At 37.3% G+C, this 20,047-nt stretch overlaps 1 protein-coding gene across 6 annotated transcripts in view; it reads left to right on the forward strand.

The window, feature by feature from the left end:
- Positions 1–20,047, forward strand: part of LOC149539847 (uncharacterized) — a 190,568-nt gene that overhangs the window by 57,825 nt on the left and 112,696 nt on the right. For 4 of the 6 annotated variants that reach the window (XM_089801030.1, XM_089801034.1, XM_089801029.1 and 1 more), the window contains exons 3-4: positions 8,485–8,659; positions 19,397–20,022. In XM_089801030.1, coding sequence (XP_089657156.1) covers positions 8,485–8,659; positions 19,397–20,022 — 801 coding nt within the window. The remainder of the gene's footprint in view (positions 1–8,484; positions 8,660–19,396; positions 20,023–20,047) is intronic. The other 2 variants (XM_089801031.1, XM_089801032.1) reach the window with 1 other exon arrangement.

Raw genomic sequence — 20,047 nt, forward strand, 5'->3', positions numbered from 1 at the left:
GCAAATTCTATTGCATCTTTGGATGATTTGATGGATTAACTTGTGAATGTTTCATTATTCCTTGTCTTTCTGTTTTATTCCAACACCTTTGTGTAGAAAAGTAAGTTTGCTTGCAGGTTATTATATGTGTTTTAGGTGAAATTAATCAAAGTGAGGTATTAGTTTATCATCCTTTTTGTAGTTTCAGTGCTGAAACCTTATTATAAATCATTTGTGCAAGCCTCTATAGGAAGTTGTGCTTTATGTGTATTTCATAGAGCTATATAATCCTCTCTGTTACATGTGTGTTACGTCCTCATAATAACTTCTGGTGTATCACCTCCTTAGTTTAAACTTTAGGTTTTAGGTTTGTTTTAAGTAATTTCTTACCTTTTCCCTCAAGTTTTCATTGAGTTTTAGAGATTATCACTGAAGGATCCAATAGTAGCCGGCCTAGAATCCGAAGGTTTCATTTCATTATCCAGTCTCACATAGTGAAATGACTCCCATGTTAAGTAAGGATTACTGAACGTTTTCCAGTTTAGTAAAGGGTGCAAATCCTGAAACTTAACAATAACATAAAAGCCTAATTTGATTATCAATTTATCATAATTCAAACACTACGCATGTCATATGTTCTTCAAACCAAAGATCCAAAAATCGGAATCAGATTGGAATCGACAAGGCTTACTTGAATTGTGAATCGCCTATGAATTGGCAAAGTGAAAAAAATCTTGAAATTTAAAGATTTTAACGATTTAAAACTTGTTTCATGCACCCTTTACTAAATATAACTAAAAAACCATAACATCATCAAATAGAAGTTAACATACATAAACAAGAAACCTAATTGATAAATCCATCACATGCGTAAAATGTAAATTGTAACTTAATAAAAATCATAGGATCATGAGTCATGACATAGATATATAGGTTATAGAATTATAAATGTTGTCAAATCATAAATGTGTGTAAGACGAAGATCTATAATGATAAAACTAAATCAAAATGACATCAAATCATAATGTATGTAAGATGAAGATCCATGACGATGAAACACATGTCTATCTGTAGAGTCAAAGTGTAAAGAAAATGAAAAAAATAAGGCTCTAGCTCAAGCCTCATCATCATCCTCAAGCTCAACTACAGCTTCAGGCTCGGGCTTAGCCTCTGAATGCCTTCTACAAAGGTGTCTAAGGTAGGTCCTAGAGGACCGATGAGCCATAGCCCCTGCATGTGAGATGGGTGCATGAACATCACCAGGGCCTGTATCTGTGGCGTGCTCTATGCGTGCACGAGTGCGTCTGCCAGTGCCTGAATGTGCTCTAGCCTCCTCTTTTGCCATGGCCGTAGCCTCTGCCTCTCTATCTACCTGGTCAACCCACTCATGGTCTTTCTCAGTGAAGACTGCTGCATCTGTAGCCTCAGTGAGCCACTCTGACTCTAGATATGTCTCCTTTAGAATGATCAAAGAGGACTCAGTGGCCAAAATCTGTCTAGTCCTAAGGCGAAGATTGTAATGAACAAATACAAGATCATTCAATCTCACAGACAACCTGTTTCACCTTTTTGAGTGGATATGCTCAAACATGGACCAATTGCGCTTACATCCAGAAGCGCTACTAGGTTGACTCAAAATACGGATGGCAATCTTCTGAAGATTTGAGGTTGATTGCCCAAACATTTGCCACCATCTATCTAAAATGAGGGAAAAGAAAAATAGTAAGTCTCATTTACAAGCACAAACAATTAGTCTCATTTACAAGCACAACTTTAAGGCTAAATTACAAAATCAAAAACTAAAATGCATACGTCGTAACAATTAGGAATTAACTTTAAGAATATATTGTTTTTACTTGGTTGTAATGATGTGTGAGCTTCTATGGTCATGCTACTAGAGAAAAGCGGCCCTCCTTATTAATGAATTCGTCCAGCTTAATGGTTGCAGTTGTGGCACTACCATCAGGACTCAACCTCTGCATGACTATGTATAGGCTGGTAAGAATCTCCTCATCCACCTTGAAGTTAGGAAGGAAATGAAATGCTGAATTAAGGTAATAGGCAGCTGCATGGATGGGCCTATAGAGCTGATTTTGCGATCTCCTATCAATAATGTCCCATATGGGGCCATGCTTCTCTGACACTCTTGCAGACTGGGCTCTAATGGCGTCCTTGGCCCTATCCATGCCCTCATATATGTAGCCTACAGAGGGCTTCTCCCCATCAGCAGTTCGTAGGAGAGATACAAGGGGCTCACTGATTTGCGTATAATGTAAAATTTTTTTTGAGTCAACTAAATTGTAAAGCTAAATCATTAAATAATTAAAATTATTAAATAATAAATAACAATACTAAATGTTAAATTGTAAAAAATTTATGTTGATTATTTCTTGAGGTGCACAAAAACCATCCTCATCAAAGAGGATATTCCCCACATCTATACCGGTGGTGGTCTTAGCATAGGAAGAAGAAATAAACTCCTCCCCACAATCATGCGCCTCAATTCTTCCCTGGACTTCAGTGTGATGAAATTTGAGGCAAACCTCGTGATGCCAAGACAAGCTAACTCCTTGTTTCCCGTGTATCTCCTCATTGCGGTGAGGACAAATGCATGATTGTGTAAACTTGCATATACTTTTTGCCTTGTCAACACATGATTTGACCCACTCAATCTTACCAATGGCCTCCAATATGAGGTCAAGGCAATGTGCGACACAAGGAGTCCAAAATATTGTGGGGTGCCTCTCCATCAATAGTTTTCCTATAGCAATTTAAAAATTTTACACATGTTAAAAAACTTAGAATCACAAAAATTCAAAATTTAATAAGTTAAACTTAAAACTTAAAAGTTTACTTGTAGCAACATAACTTGTTGCATTATCCATCACCACCTGCATCACATGTTCTTCCCCCACCTCTGCTATGACTTCTTCAATAACCTCACAAAAGTATGTGGCATTTTTGACTTGAAAGGAAGCATCAATAGATGTGATGAAGATGGTGGATCTTACAAAATTGCAATAGAGAGAAACATTTAATTATCATGATTATGATTCATGGACCATCAACAAATTAACAATCAACAAATCCAAATTTAAATTAGCATGCAGGAAAGTGGAATGATCAATCACCTCCACAGGAAACAAGAAAATTGAGGAGTGTTCTTCCCCTCCTATCTGTCCAACCATCCGTCATGATGGTGCAACCCTTTATGGTCCATTCGGTGGTTGGCTAGCTCAAACTTCATGTCCTCTACCATTTCATTTAAGAGGTAGCCACTCAACTTAGCCTCAGTAGGGGCTTTAAAGCCCGGATCACAAATAGTAACGACATCTATCATGCCTTGCCAATAAGGAGTCCTGTCACAAATAGATTATGGTTAGAAATTTAGATAACAAATCATTATGTAATATAAAATATTAATTTACAATTACACAAGTAGAAATATTAAATAATTAAAAAGGAGAACAAATAAAAAATAAATAATTACCTTGCTGCAATAAATGGAATGTTGCAAAAGTACCAAAACTTACAAATTTGTTTTTTGGCAGCATCATGAATCTCCTTTATCAAACTACCCATGCTCTCAAGCGAGGGTTGTGAGCTAGGAGTAGTGCTTGGCACAAATTAACTATCCAATTTGGACTTCCGCACTCCAGGCTGAAATAAAATAGGCCTAGGCTCAATATAAGAATGACTAGCACTAGGATGAAAGGGAGGCCTAGAAGAACCCTCTCCAATACAACCTACAGATGTCGATGCGGATGTGGATGAGGGCGTATGAGAGCCAATAGCACCTAACTGTTCAAGTTGTCTTTTCTTATTTAACTTCTCTTGTTCCAAAGCCTCTAATGCCATATACCATTTTCTTTTTGCCTCAGCGGTTTGTTAATTGCACGGGGTAATATCATGTCGAGGTATGCCTGCAATATGATATTTGAATCTATAGATGCCACCCAAGTTTATTTCTTTACAAAATTTTTTTTTTTTTTGATATTTTGTTCTTCCAGGAAATTCTTCAATATAGATCCAAGCCTAATCCTTTTTAAACATTATGGAAAATGAAAGCTAAGGTTGCTGCAATAAGAAAAATCCAAACTTAAACTAAAAGAAACAACAAACCCTACATTATTTTGAGCAAATTGTACAATGTAAAATCAAATAGATGTTTGCAATTTGTTATAAAAACATTGTAGGGTTTGCATGATTGCACCTTGCAATTTAGTAAAAAAAACATGTAGAAACTAAAAGACATTCAAGATTTATAAGTGAAAACTTAAAAAAAATTGTCAAAAGAATGAAAAAATACATTAACATACAAAAAACAATCAACACTTGCCTCTTGCAAATGAGTGGAGAAGTGTAGTTATTGGCTCCTTAAAGCCCCCAATGCAATCTTATGGCCTCCCCAAACTTATTTTTGATCTCCTTGATGCTCTTCTTTCTTGCTGTTTGCAACCCTATGACTTCTCTTTTCTCTTCTTCTCTCTCACTTTTCCTCTCTTCTCATACTAAACAATTAGAAGGCCTTTTAGGGTTATAAGAAAGAGGAAGGACAAAACAAAATATTAAAAAGTGTTTATTTTTTAAATGCTTTTGAGTTGACAAACTTATGCTAGCCGTGGCCGATTTCTTGTGTTGATTTAAGGCGATTTTTGGCGATTCATGCGATTTTTGACCCAAATATCGGCGAGCCGATTCTTTGACTCACCATGAATCACTCACCTTGAGTCAAATCATTGAATCGCTTGAATTGCGGCGATTCACATTACTCTGCTTCAAACACTAAATATTTGAAACTTCATAATTTGTACTCATAGTCTCAAACTTTCAAATTTATAACAACATCCTAAGTTTATAATTGTTTACATGTAACGATATTTCAAAATTACTTTTGTCATTTTGATCTTTGAATGCTACTCTTCCTCTCCTTCCCTTCCTATATTGCCATTTGAACCTGTTTTGGACAAAGATTAACAATTTTGGCCACACCCAAGCGTACCCACGAGTCTGCCACTAGAATTCATGAGACTGAATTTGGGATTCGAATTGTTTGAGGGCAAGACTCAAAACGAGTACTCCCCAAGACTTGTCAATGGATAGGACCCATGATTTTGGCATATTCTGGGGAGTTCTCATAGTGTGCTCAAACTTTATTTTTGTCACACAAGCACAATGAGTGCCCCCCTAATATGATATGAGCCCCCATGCCAATGATGGTTTGAAGATGGAACATAATCCATTGCTTGCACCCTACATTGTTCCCCATAGGAAGAAATGGGTTCATTGGTGATTGGAGAGGCCATTCCCATAATATGTCTGATTGATGAACAAGAAATTCAAATTGAAATGATGCATTACTCTAAAAACTGCTTAAATTTCCAAATGGTAGAATTGATGATCGATCTATGATCTCTTTGAAGGCCGATTTAGAGCAAGCTCCAAAGATGATGATGATGATGATTGTTGTCATGAAAGAAGAGACAAATTTCCTCAAAATAATTTTCCAAATTTGCAATATGGGGCATTATAAACAAGGATGCTATATCTTCATGATATGAATCCCAAGTAAATATGTCTGGAAGAGGATCGCTGTCTCGCTGCACTAAATTAATAGGGGTCATGAATGTGCCAATACTAAAATGATAAATAGCAATGAAGGGTGGAGGTTGGGTCTCAATATGAGAAGGAACAGGGAGAGAAGTTTCTGAACCACCAGAACATGCAACATCTGTGATATATTCAAGCCTCTCAAAAGTATTATTATCAAAGGATATGCTATCTGCACTATCAAGAGGAATGAGACAATCTGCAGCAGGATCTTCTGCGAATGGAGAGATATGAGGGTCTCCATAGATCACTTAAAGCACAGTTCAAAGTGTATGGGAAGATTTATGTTTTATAGAACACATAAAATGGCATGGTCAACATTACAACAAACCAATCTTAGGATATGATCAATGATATCACAGCAATTTAAGCTACTCCATTGTGTCTGGTTTAGGTACGAGTCCATAAAGATAAGGCAAAAGATTAAACCCTCTAAGATGACTTTGGATGTGATTTTACCAAAACTTATAATTATCCTTTTCTAGGATGATCGCAAAAGGATGAACAAAAATACCCATGATACCTCTTCAAAGGAAAAAATAAGAGACCAATAACCTCTGTGCATGTAAAATTCCATAAGTGATCACATGTGTGGTTTCATGGATAATAAGAGTCTAGAAGTACTCTGAATGACAGAGGAGTACGTTGTGATTTATTACTGGGATGCAGCATGATAAAAAGTTAGATGAGAGTTGTTCTAAGAGAATAGTGAGGTTTATGTACTCCATATTTCTCTGTGTGAAAAATATGAAAGAGAATAAGCTTCGACATTTATTATTTCCACTTTATTGTCCAAGGGAACACATTGATATCCAAAAATAAAAAATCAAAATATCTATTTAAATATAGCAGTACTTAGCAGGTGCTACGATACTCATCTTGAAACATATTGCACCACATTTTCAACCCTCAAGAAAATCTAAAGTGCATTGCAGGAAACAATATCACAGCTTGGATTTATTAGTTTTCTTTGTTTATTTAGAATAATAATAATTAAACACAAGTAATAAGGATGGGGATTGTGTGCACCAAGAACAGATGGAATGCAAATCTTCTCTTATAGTTGTCTCTCATTGTGCGTGTATTGAGGATACATAGGAATACACATGATATTTTATACATGCTTTCCATTTATAATTCAATCCCAGGGCATCACAATTATCTATCACCATCTACTACAAAAATTCTACCTGCAACTCTGTTTTGTTTTTCCATGCATAGTCCAAAAGTGAAAAGAGAAGGACAAGGCTTGGGGAATAAATTATTAAAGGGAGGCAAAACATAGAATAACAAATCATAAGTCACCTCTGATTAAATTACTTCTTTTTTATCGTGCATGAATTGTCATCACATAAAAAAAAATAGTTCCCCCCTCTCTGTGCCTATTACCAATCAAAACCTATGTTGGGTCTGTAACTAACCTCTTTCCTGTTCACTGCAAGATCTTGCTATGAAAATCATTACTTTAAGGTTTAAAAACTTCAACATTAAAATGCAGAGTTTGCATTCTTGTTGAAATTTCCTCTCTTTCTCTCATCCCACTGCGCTCATATAGGACTGCAATGTGGAAAGGGAAGGCAAAATATAGACTAACAAATCATAAGTCACCCCTGATTAAATGGATTGAATTAGTTTGTTAAATGCTAGGAATGTTAGAGACCATTTTTAACTGTTCCTAATCAAAAGGGTTGGTACAAAGACCTTTTCACTAAACAACTTTCGAAATGCTCTGTTTCTCGCCTTTGCAATAAATTATGTAACTTTTCTTACTCTCATCTGCTTCATGTATGCAACAAAATAAATCATCACAAATGCTTTTGTTTTCCATTCTTTCCACTCTACCAAACTGGACTACCAAATTCTGTATTTCTTTATCATTTAATTAATGTTTGAAGGAGTTGCCATGCCTCTCACCATATTCTAATGTCATGCTTTTAAAGATGGATGAAATATTTAAAGATGCATGAAATTTAGAACGATTTTGCTACTCTTTCTTCCTTTTCAATTAAAAGGCACATGAATCCCAATCTATTATAAGGTCACTTTGACCTCACACAAGATGCCATGTCTGCATTAAAGAGCTTTATCAACAAAATCAGATTCTAAATCCTTTCTTTTGTTTCCTTCCTATTATTGCGTATCTGCATTCTTTGATAGAATTAAAGTTAATTCTTTCAAAGAGTCTGTTTTCTGCTTACTTTAAAATGGCCTTGATTCCAATATCTTCCTCTGTTGAGTCAACTTAATTACCCCCCCATGGAAGTTTGCTCCCACCTTGAACTAAGAATAGTCTTGATATCGATCCTTTGATCTGCATACATGTTAGAGGGAATTTTCGTACTTAAATAGTAACTTGATTAAATAAGATACTTGAGTATTCACATGATACATTAATCAAATCAATTAATTGCACATTGTCATATATTCAAACTAAATCCAGCTGATAAAATATGATATATTCAATATGATATCATAATAGAAGTCTCATGTGGAATGTCAAAGATTTGAATAAGTCTAACTAGTCATACATGCCTGTCAGTGTGATTGTCATTATATAACTGTCTTATTAAAATAAATGAGTCATAGCGGACTTAATTATGTAAAACACCAATAAAAGTCTAGAGATGTATAAGAAGTATCTATAAATTGGTGCCACATTGTGGGTTACCACATGTAAGCTCATATTCATATTCCCAGTTTTAATAAATGCAAATTACATAACTATATAGAGCCTAGTTTTGAACATGAGGTAAAGACTAGCATGCTCAATTATTGAAAGAATGATTAGTGATTGATTTTCCTTCAATTTAATGTCATGCTTCATATTGATATAATAAAATCTCTTGATTTTTATTTTTGTTTTACTGTTGTTTATCAAATTTGTACGGTTTGCAGGAACTCTGTACTTCAAGCCTTGTCCTTGAATGTGATGGGTCACCTGAAATGCATGGAATCAGCAATCCAAAATTTGCCAGGGAGAATCAAATGCCAATGGAGATTGCACATACACCTTTGCAGAAAACAAAGCACATGTCAAGTGTTGTTTCGGTCTCTAATGAAGATGTTTCAGGTCTTGTTATTTCTATCCGATTCTATGAGTTGTCCTTAAACTTGTTTTGATATTTCCTTTACAGCAGTGTTTTTGATTCAGTGGCGAATTTGGATGGGTGTTTGGAATTATTGAATGCCAATATCTTTGAAAATAGAGTATCATCTTGTTGCCCTCCTACAAAGTAAATAAATTGAAAGAACAACTTTTGGACAATAGAATTCATGAAATCCATCAGAGTGGGTGCAACATCTCATATGCAAAATCACTTGCATAACTCAATGAAAGTAGGTGAAACTAAACTCCTAGAGTACTGACATATAGATATGGTTGTGTTGAAATATATAATGACTTGAAGGAATTATTTTTAGACTCTACAACTTGCAAATATCCATCAAAGAGGATGCAATATCTCATGCAAAATGACTTGCATAACCCAATGATGTGTGTATTGAAATGTATGCGTGTATGTACATATGTATGTCCGTCCGTCCATCTGTCCGTATGTGTGGTTGTATGTACGCATATGTGTGCATAGTGTAGTTATCTATGTGTAATGCCCCCTTTTGTAGATGCCCTAATTTTTTGCTCTAAATCACAAATTCCTAGTAGTAAAGTAGCAGTGTAGGATTAGTAACATTATGTACGTGATTGATATCTTGAAACATGTTAGGTTTTCAAAATTCATAATATAAAGTTTCCTATTTAGAAAAAGCGTAGATCATTTCAACTAGGGCTAGGAACATTGATTAATTATTAGATATATGTAATTAATTGATGGATTTCAAGCATGCACGAGCTAGGATAAGGAGCATATTTGGGTGCCTTAATTGATCCTTTACTCTAGGCCCAAGAGAAGATTCTATCCCTCTTGGCCATTGTGTGGCCTTTGCCATCCATATTAGGTGTGTACCTAGTGAGGAACCCATATTTGATCAATCCCTATTAGGTGTGTACTCTTGGGCCATCATGCGGCCCAAGACCAAATGCTATTCCTCTTGGCCATCATCTTGCTCTTGCCATCCTTATTGGGGGGTGTACCTAGTGAGGAATCCATGTCCAGTCAATCCTAGGCCCAAGAGCGGTTTCTATTCCTCTTAGTCGTCATGTGGCTTTTGGCCATCTATATAAGGGGGTGTACCTAGCGAGGAATTTCATGGTCATTCCCCTCTTCCATTACCACCCATACCCTTCTCCTTATGATTAGAGTCCATAACATAATGGTCAACCAATGTAAGGGTTTGACGAAACTAAAAGGAGGTGTACCTAGAAGAGGACCTCACATTAGTTTCTCTCTTGTATTCCTTATTATCCTATTTGTTAGAATTTGCCTAAGGGCAAAATTCACCCAGGAACTAAGAACTCAAACACAAGCACAACTGTAGGCCAAAAATGGATATGATCAATTACTCAGAGTATGTCCTCATACATTGCTCTGTTCAGTATGTGATAACACACTAGGAGTGCTTGTATATAAAGGCCTCTTAGGAAGCACCTACAATGTCTCTAGAAGGAACCAGGAGATAAGCACCATGACAACTAAGCACATGCCTTAGCCATCATTCTAGATGAGTGGATAAGAATGACAAAGTTGTAGACACCATGTGCTTAATTAGTGTGCTAACTCCTGCGTTGTAGACACTATGTGCATAAAAGAGGTGCAGACCCCTATGTTGTCAACATGACAACTCACAAGAGTGCACATACTCCTAGGTGACTAATAAATAAATAATAAAAATATGCATTAACCTAAGTAAACTTTAGTAAGTGTAAATAGTAAATACTTATTTACACCAACACCCCCCCCTTAAATGCAATTAGGGGAATGCCCTTAAGCTTACGAAAACTAGGATGAAGTGCAAGATGGGTCCCCGGCTACTAGGCCATGTTAGGTACCCATGTACATAATGAAAATGCAAATCTCTCATAAAGCGGGGAAAGAGGGAAAACCTCATGGGAAAAACTTTCCCCCAAAAAGAGAGATGGAAGGGGATGCATGGATGGATGGAGTAATCAAGACCCCCCCATTATGACATACATCCAGTATATACAAAAAAAATGGAGAAGGACAAAACGTCTTAAGAGGAAAAAGTTTCCCCCAAAAAGGAGAAGAAGGAAGAAGGAGACGAGGTAGTCCCCCCCCCCCCCCCCCCCCCCTAAAAGTAGTGTGCTGATCAGTGAGAAATGCTCTGACGTAGAAGCTGATCCATGACCTTTGAATGATGTTCCTTCCCTTTGGAAGAAACAAATGCAAGGGTACACAGGAGATGTGTCCCCTGTATGGAGAAGGAATCTCTAAGATGAACGGTATCTTTGAAACTTGTTCAAGTGTCTCTGTGTCAATATCGATGATGGCTTCCTCCAAAACTGCTAAGAAGAAGTGCAAATCGAACAAGGAGTGATGTAGAACTTGTTTCAAGGAACCAACAGTCTTCTCAACTGACAAAGAGACCTCCTGTAGATGTTGTACATAAGTATCCACAATCACATCAGCCTAGAAAGACTGATCATGTAGAGAATGGACATGAGGGTTAGAGTGAGCCTTTGCAACAACTGTAGAAGGATCGTCCTTAGCAAAGAGAAGCGATAGATCATCAAAGAAGTCTTCCAAATTGGTTGTATGTGACTCCAGGAACAAAGCTGAAATGTCTGGCAAGAAGTCATCACTTGAGGCTGGAAGACCATGTGTACCCTGTTGTGCTGAAGTACACGAATCTATCATTGTGGCAAAAGAATTCACCTCAAAAAGAAGATGAATATCATCAAAGGTGTCTCCCACATCTTCAATGTGAGACTCCATGAACAGGCCTGTAAGGGCGAGAAGGAAGTCATCGCATGAAGGTAGAGTAGGAACAATAAAGGGTCCTGCTGCATTGAATCCGAAGCATCTGTAGCTAGAACAGGATCAGTAGGAGCAACAGGAGTTGGAGGTGTGATCTCATTTGAAGAGGAATCAGCTGCAACTGGAGGTATGAGATCTTCCGGGAATGGAGGAATGTTTGGATGTCCATAGTGCTCCCAAAGATACATCCAAGTAACATATGGATCAGATGACTTAATGTCAGACATTGTATCCAGAATGTCATCAACCATAAAGAGAAAGAGAGTACGCCAAATGATTTGACTTTGGTTAGAATTATACTCAAGATCTGGCACAATTATCTTCAATGTGAGACTCCATGAACAGAACTGTAAGGGCGAGAAGGAAGTCATCGCATGAAGGTAGAGTAGGAACAATAAAGGGTTCTGCTGCACTGAATCCAAAGCATCTGTGGCTGGAACAGGATCAGTAGGAGCAACAGGAGTTGGAGGTGTGATCTCATCTGAAGAGGAATCAGCTGCAACTGGAGGTATGAGATCTTCCGGGAATGGAGGAATGTTTGGATGTCCATAGTGCTCCCAAAGATACATCCAAGTAACATATGGATCAGATGACTTAATGTCATATATTGTATCCTGAATGTCATCAACCATAAAGAGAAAGAGAGTACGCCAAATGATTTGACTCTGGTCAGAATTATACTCAAGATCTGGCACATAGGGCAGTGCATTGTTGTGACTGAGATATCTGACAACAAGTTGACTCCATTCCTGATAGTTGTCTGGGGTCAAAGAAATCAAATCTGCCTCTTCCATGATGGACACATCAATGTAATATCTAAAGAATCAAAGAACAATGAATCAAAGAACCCCCCCTAATGTATGATTTAGGCACTTGATAGCCACTTGCCAATTTAGGGCCTATTTTTTAAAGCAATATTTTTGTCCACAGAATCTATAATATGATTGCAGATTTAGAAAATAGACAAAAAAAAATTCACTTAAAAAAAAATGGAACCTAATTATGTGTCCAGATGAGCTCGTACGAAACATTTTAAGTGGCAAAAAAATGGAATTTTTGAATTGCAGAAAAAATTCAGAAACAAAGATCTCAAACCAGCTGCACCAATGTGTAGATCATGAAATCCTACCCCAAAACAAAAAAAATTTCTCGCAAAAAGGAGTCCGTATGAGGGAGATATCGCTGTTTAAAAATTGTTGTTGCTGTTATTTTTTTTGAATCACCGCTGCACCTCCAAAAATCAAATGGCTCTAGATTTTGCCTCAGATGTCCGATTTGGATGAAACAAAATTCGATTTGGGGGTTTTTGGGCCTTCTGAATGTGATGCAAATATCTGATTTGCACGAGCAAGCTTCAATCGTCACTTGCAAAAAATCTCTCCTATGGTCCTATGGCCAAAAAATTTCTAGAAAATAATGCAGATCCGAAAAAATAGCAGAGATGCAGATGAAAAAAATGCAGATCTGAAAATTAAATGTATAGATCTGAAATGATCTTACCAATGCTACAAATCGGTCCTTCGGGCGCCGGTTTACAAAAAAAAATTGCCTCACAATCGACTTTGGCCTAGGGTAGGCAACTTTATAACCGATTTTCACCAAATCAGCATTCTGGACGCAATGGCGAGGTTAGATTTGGCTCTAGACACTCCCAATTTGTGTAGTACTCCAGATTCGAGCTGAGGTACTGAAGCAACAACGGTCTCGAATGACTATGTGATGAGAAAGTCTCTAAGCTCTAATACCATGTAAGAATTTAGTATATCTCTAATACCATTTAAGAATTTGGTATAGCTCTGATACCATGTAAGAATTTTCCTAATGACATAATTCACCCAAGAACTCAGAACTCAAACACAAGCACAGCTATAGACCAAAAATGGATATGATCAATTAATCAAAGTATGTCCTCATACATTGCTCTGTTTAGTATGTGATAACACACTAGGAGTGTCTGTATATAAAGGCCTCTTAGAAAGCACCTAGAATGTCTCTAGAAGGAATCAGGAGATAAGTATCATAACAACTAAGCACATGCCTTATCCATCATTCTAGATGAGTGGATAAGAATGACAAAGTTGTAGACACCATGTGCTTAATTAGTGTGCTAACTCTTGTGTTGTAGACACCATGTGCATAAAAGAGGTGCGGACCCCTATGTTGTCAACATGACAACTCACAAGAGTGCACATACTCCTAGGTGATTAATAAATAAATAATAAAAATATGCATTAACCTAAGTAAACTTAAGTGTGTGTAAATAGTAAATACTTATTTACACCAACACTATTACGATTGATTTTGGCAAATACATAAAGAGCTACACATTATTTTGTGTTTTCTTCATATATGAGATCACATAATAATGATATCATATTTATTACATTATTTATAAACAAGAAACCATAAATAGGATTGTTTTCGCCAAGTCAATAGTCATAAATAAGACTATTATTCTTAAGCAAGAAGGCTTAAATGAGAGCCATTTATATTTCATACCAATTTATGAGTAATATTTAGATTTTCAATGCTGAATATGGTACCTCTGTGTACATTTGCTTGGTTTGGTCCCTTTTGAATACTTTCCTTCAATATTTATGTCTCTTCCTAGTAGCGGAGGAGTCACGGCCCCTCTAGGTCACATGTCGTCAAACTAATACATTCCTTTTATCCAAATTACCCCTTTTTATATAATACATTCATGCTTATTATTAAATATACTAATTAATGATTGCTCATCTTTTGAGTTCTTTGTTGTTTAACTAAAATATTTGCTGGCATCCTCATATTAGTTCATTGAAGATGATTACTTTCCTGACCTTAATCGTATGTTATTAGATCATTGTCTAAAGAGTATTGTTTAATTCCGCATCACCCATCAATCTTCTTGCATATTACTTGTCTCGGGTGGAGTTTGCTTTTCCCTTGTTTGATCGTGCATTTTGAAAATTATGAAGTTTTAAAATAAAACGTTTTTTGATGATTAATGTCTATTTAGGGATCCTCATGTTGGGCACATGACTATATGTATGTGTGTGTGTATGTACATACATAGTGTACTATCTTAAATTGTAAGCACTTCAATTTATGACCGTTTAGCACCTATTTAATGCAATTTAATGATAAATTTGCATTTAAGATGCATTTACGCCTCTCCTATCCTTTTTTTAATGGTATCTAGGTAGTACTTAATAAGTCCTCCTTGGCATTCTTATCCTATAAAGAAAAACTCGAGGTAGGATCTATTTACTTAAGTCCTCCCCGTTTCCTTTCAATCAATTTAACTCATTTTTTGCACCAAAATGGGATTTCCTCAAAATGTGCACCTGATTTCTGAGTCTTGAGAGCTGTTCTGGGACCCCAAGGTTTCCCTGGGGACTGCCATGCTTGGTTGTTAGGGACATAGTGCGTCTCTGTATGGGTCCCATTTTGGGTCCTGATCATTGGTCCCTCCTTGAGATTTGGTTCGGAACTTGGTTCTTGAGCCCAGTTGGTCTGTAAGAGAAAGTTTATTCAGAATTCTGATATGTACACACAATTGCTTCATTTGGCATGTATGGATGATATGCTAAGCCTATGTGAGCACGTGCAAGCAATCAATCAAGCACAAGCATACTTCATGTGGACATCCCAATTTGTTTTAGTACATTCGCAAGTTGAAAGCAAGGAGGCTTGGAAACATCCTTTGAAGCAATAGAGTTCTTCATTCTTCTACTGCCATTCTATCATTCAAGTAGTCAAGATTCAATCATGGAGTAGCAAATACGGATCATGAGTATGCCTTAGAGCACTTTGGCCATGGTGGCTTAGTGTTCTTTCTAGGTTATCCTGGGATCTATGCATTGTTGCTTCATCCTCATTCAAGCACAAAACTTCATGCTAGGGTTTGGATCTAGTGATTTAGATGTTGGCATTGCAAATTCAAAGCTCATACGCATTACAATTTACATAACGACTATTTGTGGAGGTGGAAACCACCAAAATAGGGGGTTGACTAAGGAAAACCCCTACATAGCCACCCAAAACACCAAAATTCATATATTAGTGGATCTTGGAGGCCAAAACCAGTTGCGGATCTGACTGCTCTTTTCATAGTTTATTAGAAGTGCGAAATCAGAATCAGTGTCACACACAGTTTTACAGGGTCGAAGGTCACCCTTGAATTCGGTGTCAACGGAAGTCACCCTTGTCAACAGTAGTCACCCCTATTAGATTGTCGAACAATTTCTGGGTTTTGCAGATTTGGTGGTTTACAACTTTGAGTGGGCTCTGTTCTTCGTTGGGAGCAACACAACAAGCAGAAATTTGGATACAAACATTTCAGTTAAGTCCTTTACCTATTTTTGTCAATTAAGCATTTAATATCTTTACTTTGCATTACACATCTTACATAGATCTAAAGTAATTGATTTGGATATTCAAGGGCTTAGTGTATTCTTTGGCCTATTTTCATAACTGTTAGATCTTGGTTTGAGTTGATGCTCAGCTATCCTTTGGATTGCATTAACCTACTTAGGTTTAACACTTTGAGCGGTTTGAAAGAATCGCTTTCCTTGAACTCATCCTCTTGAGGTATGTGGTTATGTGATGAACTTAGGGCTTATCTCCTTGATTCACATTTTCCCCTACACACAGATATTTACATATGTATGTATGCGTGATGACACAATGCCTAATTTGATGTTTCACATGAATATTACAAAGGTATTTCGAAACTTCTATATTTTGAAATTCGATGGGAGGTTCTTGTTGCACAAAATTAATTTCATTCCATGTAACTAATTTGTGACTTCTATTCTCTCCTCTAGCTGCTTTTTTATTACTTGTTTGATTGTGAGATGGGTAGCGGCATCATGTTAATCAGACAACATTAGAGTTATCTGTCTCATTTGCATAATAAGGGAGGAGTAGCCAATGACTCTTTGCCTTGTTATACCCTTTGGTGTGATCACTTTTGGCCTTGTGACTATTGCTTTGGTATACTAAAGATTACTGTTTTTTTTAAGGGGTAAAAGTTTATTCAAATTAGGTCAAAGCCAATGATTACATATTTCTGTCCGTAAACAAGAGCTCATCTAAAAGTTCAATGTAATCAAGAGGAAGATCAGATCATACCTCCACTCAATATCCCAATCCCCAACATTTTTAGAAGCCTAGTTCGCCAGACAGTCAACAATTTATTTCACTCTCTAGGAATATGACAGATAGAGAAAAATTCCAAAGAATCACACAAGTGAAGGCTGTTTGACCACTGAGGTTAATTGCCAACTGGCATCCTCAACTTTCCGGTTATTCAGCTTATCTACAGTAATATGAGAATGAAATTCCACCATAACCTTCCTCCATCCTAAGGAACATCCAGAGCTCAACAACAACCTTAATAGCAAGGGCTTCCATCAGATTATTGGAGTGGTGATCCTTATAGATAGAAAATAAAATTGTAGCGTAGCCATCCTCATCTCTCCCCATCCCTCCATTGCCAACATGTCAAGGATTCTCATGAGAAGAACAATCTGTATTAATTTTCAAAATCCCTGAAGGAGGAGGCATCCACCTACCATTTTTGTTGATTTGTTGCTCGACATGACGGGATTTACTGCTCAATAGTACACCCCAGGTTACTGTTCGCTAGCTGTAGGTTCTACACAAAATCTAGTTCGCATGGAGCCATGCTTTCTGACAAGTCACACTTTGCAAAGATAGTCTCCTGAAGCATGTGGACAATCTTCTGCCATAACTGAAAACTACCAAGTTGAGAATCACTAAAAATTGTTCGGTCCCTTTCTAACCCAGGTTCCAAATAATAAGGGAAGGCCCAACAGTCCAAGCCACCCGAAGAAAAGAAGTCTTCGTAGGCGGTCTCCCTAGACTCTCCCAGAAATCAATTAAGGAGGAAGCATGAGTACAAGCTTGTTGCCAAGCCTCCCACCATCTATGCCAGCATAGCCCGGTCCTCATCTGGGTGACCCAGTGGCCACTCAAGGGGATCCTTCCAGCAAGTCATCTCTATCTGGCCTATGTGCTTTGTTATTTTGAAAATTTCCACCTTACTCCAGCCAGCCTCCATGAAGATGTTGTGGAGAGATCGAAGTTGCAGATAACTAGAGATGATAGGAGGATGAGCACCCCATCAATCCAGCCAAAGCAACGTTTCAGAGCCCCTATTTCATATCCAAAAAGGGCCTTCTTTTATAAGTTGAGCTCCCTTTTTAAGGATGTCCCATATACAAGAACACTTACCCACGAGCTCGTAAAGGGGCACCTCAAAAAAATCAACCTTGGGAGGTACTTATGGGATAAAACCTTGGCCCAGTCTGGATCCTGAGATATACACTGCCTCCAATACAACTTAGCTGCCAGGGCCTGACTGACTAGGGAGAAAGACTGAAGACCAAGACCATCAACACTCTGCAGTCTACAAACACACTTCCATTTATTAAATTCCACTTAGAAGAAAGAATACTGCCATACCAGAAAAATTGTCGAGCAGAGGATCACCAGTCTTCAAAAGAATCACCCTACTAGCAGAGGATAACCATCTGTGAGACTAGTGAATAACCCTGCTTTTGAATCTGTTCAAAACTCCCTGCCAAAAGTTTTAATGCTGAGATCCCAAAAAACCTGATTAAATGTGAGGGCTTGCCATTAATGAGTATTGAGAAGGAAGTAGAAGTCACACAACCAAAAACCTATTTCACCCACTCTTCAACAAAACCAAAAGCCAAAAGGAGTTTCCTTAAAAAAATCCCAACTCACCCTATCATAAGCTTTGGCCATGTCAATTTTAATAAACATAGCTTTCTCCCTGGATTTTGCCATTGAATATATCGCTTCCATAGGTATCACAATAATTTGACGACCATTAACAAAACCACCTTGTTTCTTGGAGATCAGAGTACCCAGGAAAGATTTCAGCCTTTCAGCAATCAGTTTGGTGATAATCTTATAGACCACATTACATAGAACTATAGGTCCAAACTGGTCTAGCTTGTTCACCCCTTCCTTCTTGGGAATGAGGGCCAAGAAGGTAGAATTCATAGACTTGAGCATTTGCTTATTCTGATGAGATTCCCGGACCACCTCCAAAAGATCATATTTGGAAAGAATATAGACAGCTGAATGGGGTGGAGAAGAGCATCATTCATCTCAGCAGAGACTAGAGGTGGGATGCAATTCAAAATGGTCTGCTCTTCCATGCTAGCATCTGTGTCTGCTTTACCAAACATACCAGAAAGATGTCTGACAGCCTCCCTGGAAATATCCTCATTAGAGGAAAGAAGGGATCCATCAGAAGAAGTGAGATAAGAAACATAATTTACATAAATACTGTTTTCTTTCTTGCTAAGATGACAGAGCGATATAAATGCTGATTCTGTACGTTAGCTTCGCTCCAACAATTTTTTACAAACTCTGTTCTTTTCTTGAGAAAGGTAAAGTCTTGTTCTTGTTTTAGAGTTGCCTGAAGTTTACATCAGCAAATACCTTTTATGCATTTGTTTGGTCATTTTCTTGACAGTTTATTTTAGTGCTATGGGATAGTGTTATCTTTGATTCATGAAGGGCAAAGATTCTTGCAAAATTCTTAATTACCGATTCATGTAAAATTAATGTGTTGTGAACCCTGTGCTTATGCTTCCCATGTGTATTTTATTAGATTGCAGTATTCCCCTATTAGACATAACTCCACTGTAATTTCACAATATCATAATGATAAATTCAGTAATTATTGCATGCTATCAGCCATTCTTAGAATATAGCTCTTCAATTATCTGTTGAAGAAATTGTTTTTAAAATCTTTTAATAAATTTTCATTTTCAATCTCATACTGAACTTAGCCAAACTTATGATAGCAACTTTTTTTCCACAGCTATAACATGTAAGGGAATACCATCTTAATATGGATTTTTGGTTTGCAGCTGATATAATGGAGAACTCCACAGGTGCTTCAAATGCTCTATTGCGGAGGCATTCAGAATGGAATAACAAAGAGCGTGATGCTCTTCGACGTGGGTTGCTAATGTTTGGGCTTGGAAGGTCTAAGAAAGTTAGGAGTGTTATGCAGAGCATGTTGAAACAAATGCGGCATGGGCTTGGGGATATTGCAGATTGTTGTTGGGAGTTTGTTCGGATTTGTGGACTAAATGCAGATGAAAAAGAACGCTCTTATGCAGAAAAATTGTATGAAAAGTCCAAGGATTTGGGCATTGAGGTTGGAGCCGAAATCAGTTCCCGTGTTGGTCTTTGGGACAGAATTGAAAAATTAGCTTCAGTGTGGCTTAGGAGGCTTATGCTTTTAGATAGCCTTGGAAATGCTCTCCGATTGTGTGCATCCAAAGAAACTCAGCAGGCAGCATACAATGCAATTGATAATTTAAAGGATGGAGTTAGTCCCTTTGACTGGTGGGGCAGAGAAGCAGATCTTGCCCTACTTTCTGGAGTTTATAAACATGGTTTTGGTAACTATGAAGCTTTGCAGAAAGACCCACAGTTTACTAGTGCTTTCAGACCGCCTGTACTTGGAACTCAAGTTTCTAAGTCAAAGGTTCAAAAGTTATAGTTTTGTTTCG

The sequence above is a fragment of the Cupressus sempervirens genome, chromosome 9, assembly GCF_028749045.1.
Source record: "Cupressus sempervirens isolate cs-2001-9-10 chromosome 9, ASM2874904v1, whole genome shotgun sequence".
Lineage (NCBI taxonomy): Eukaryota > Viridiplantae > Streptophyta > Pinopsida > Cupressales > Cupressaceae > Cupressus > Cupressus sempervirens.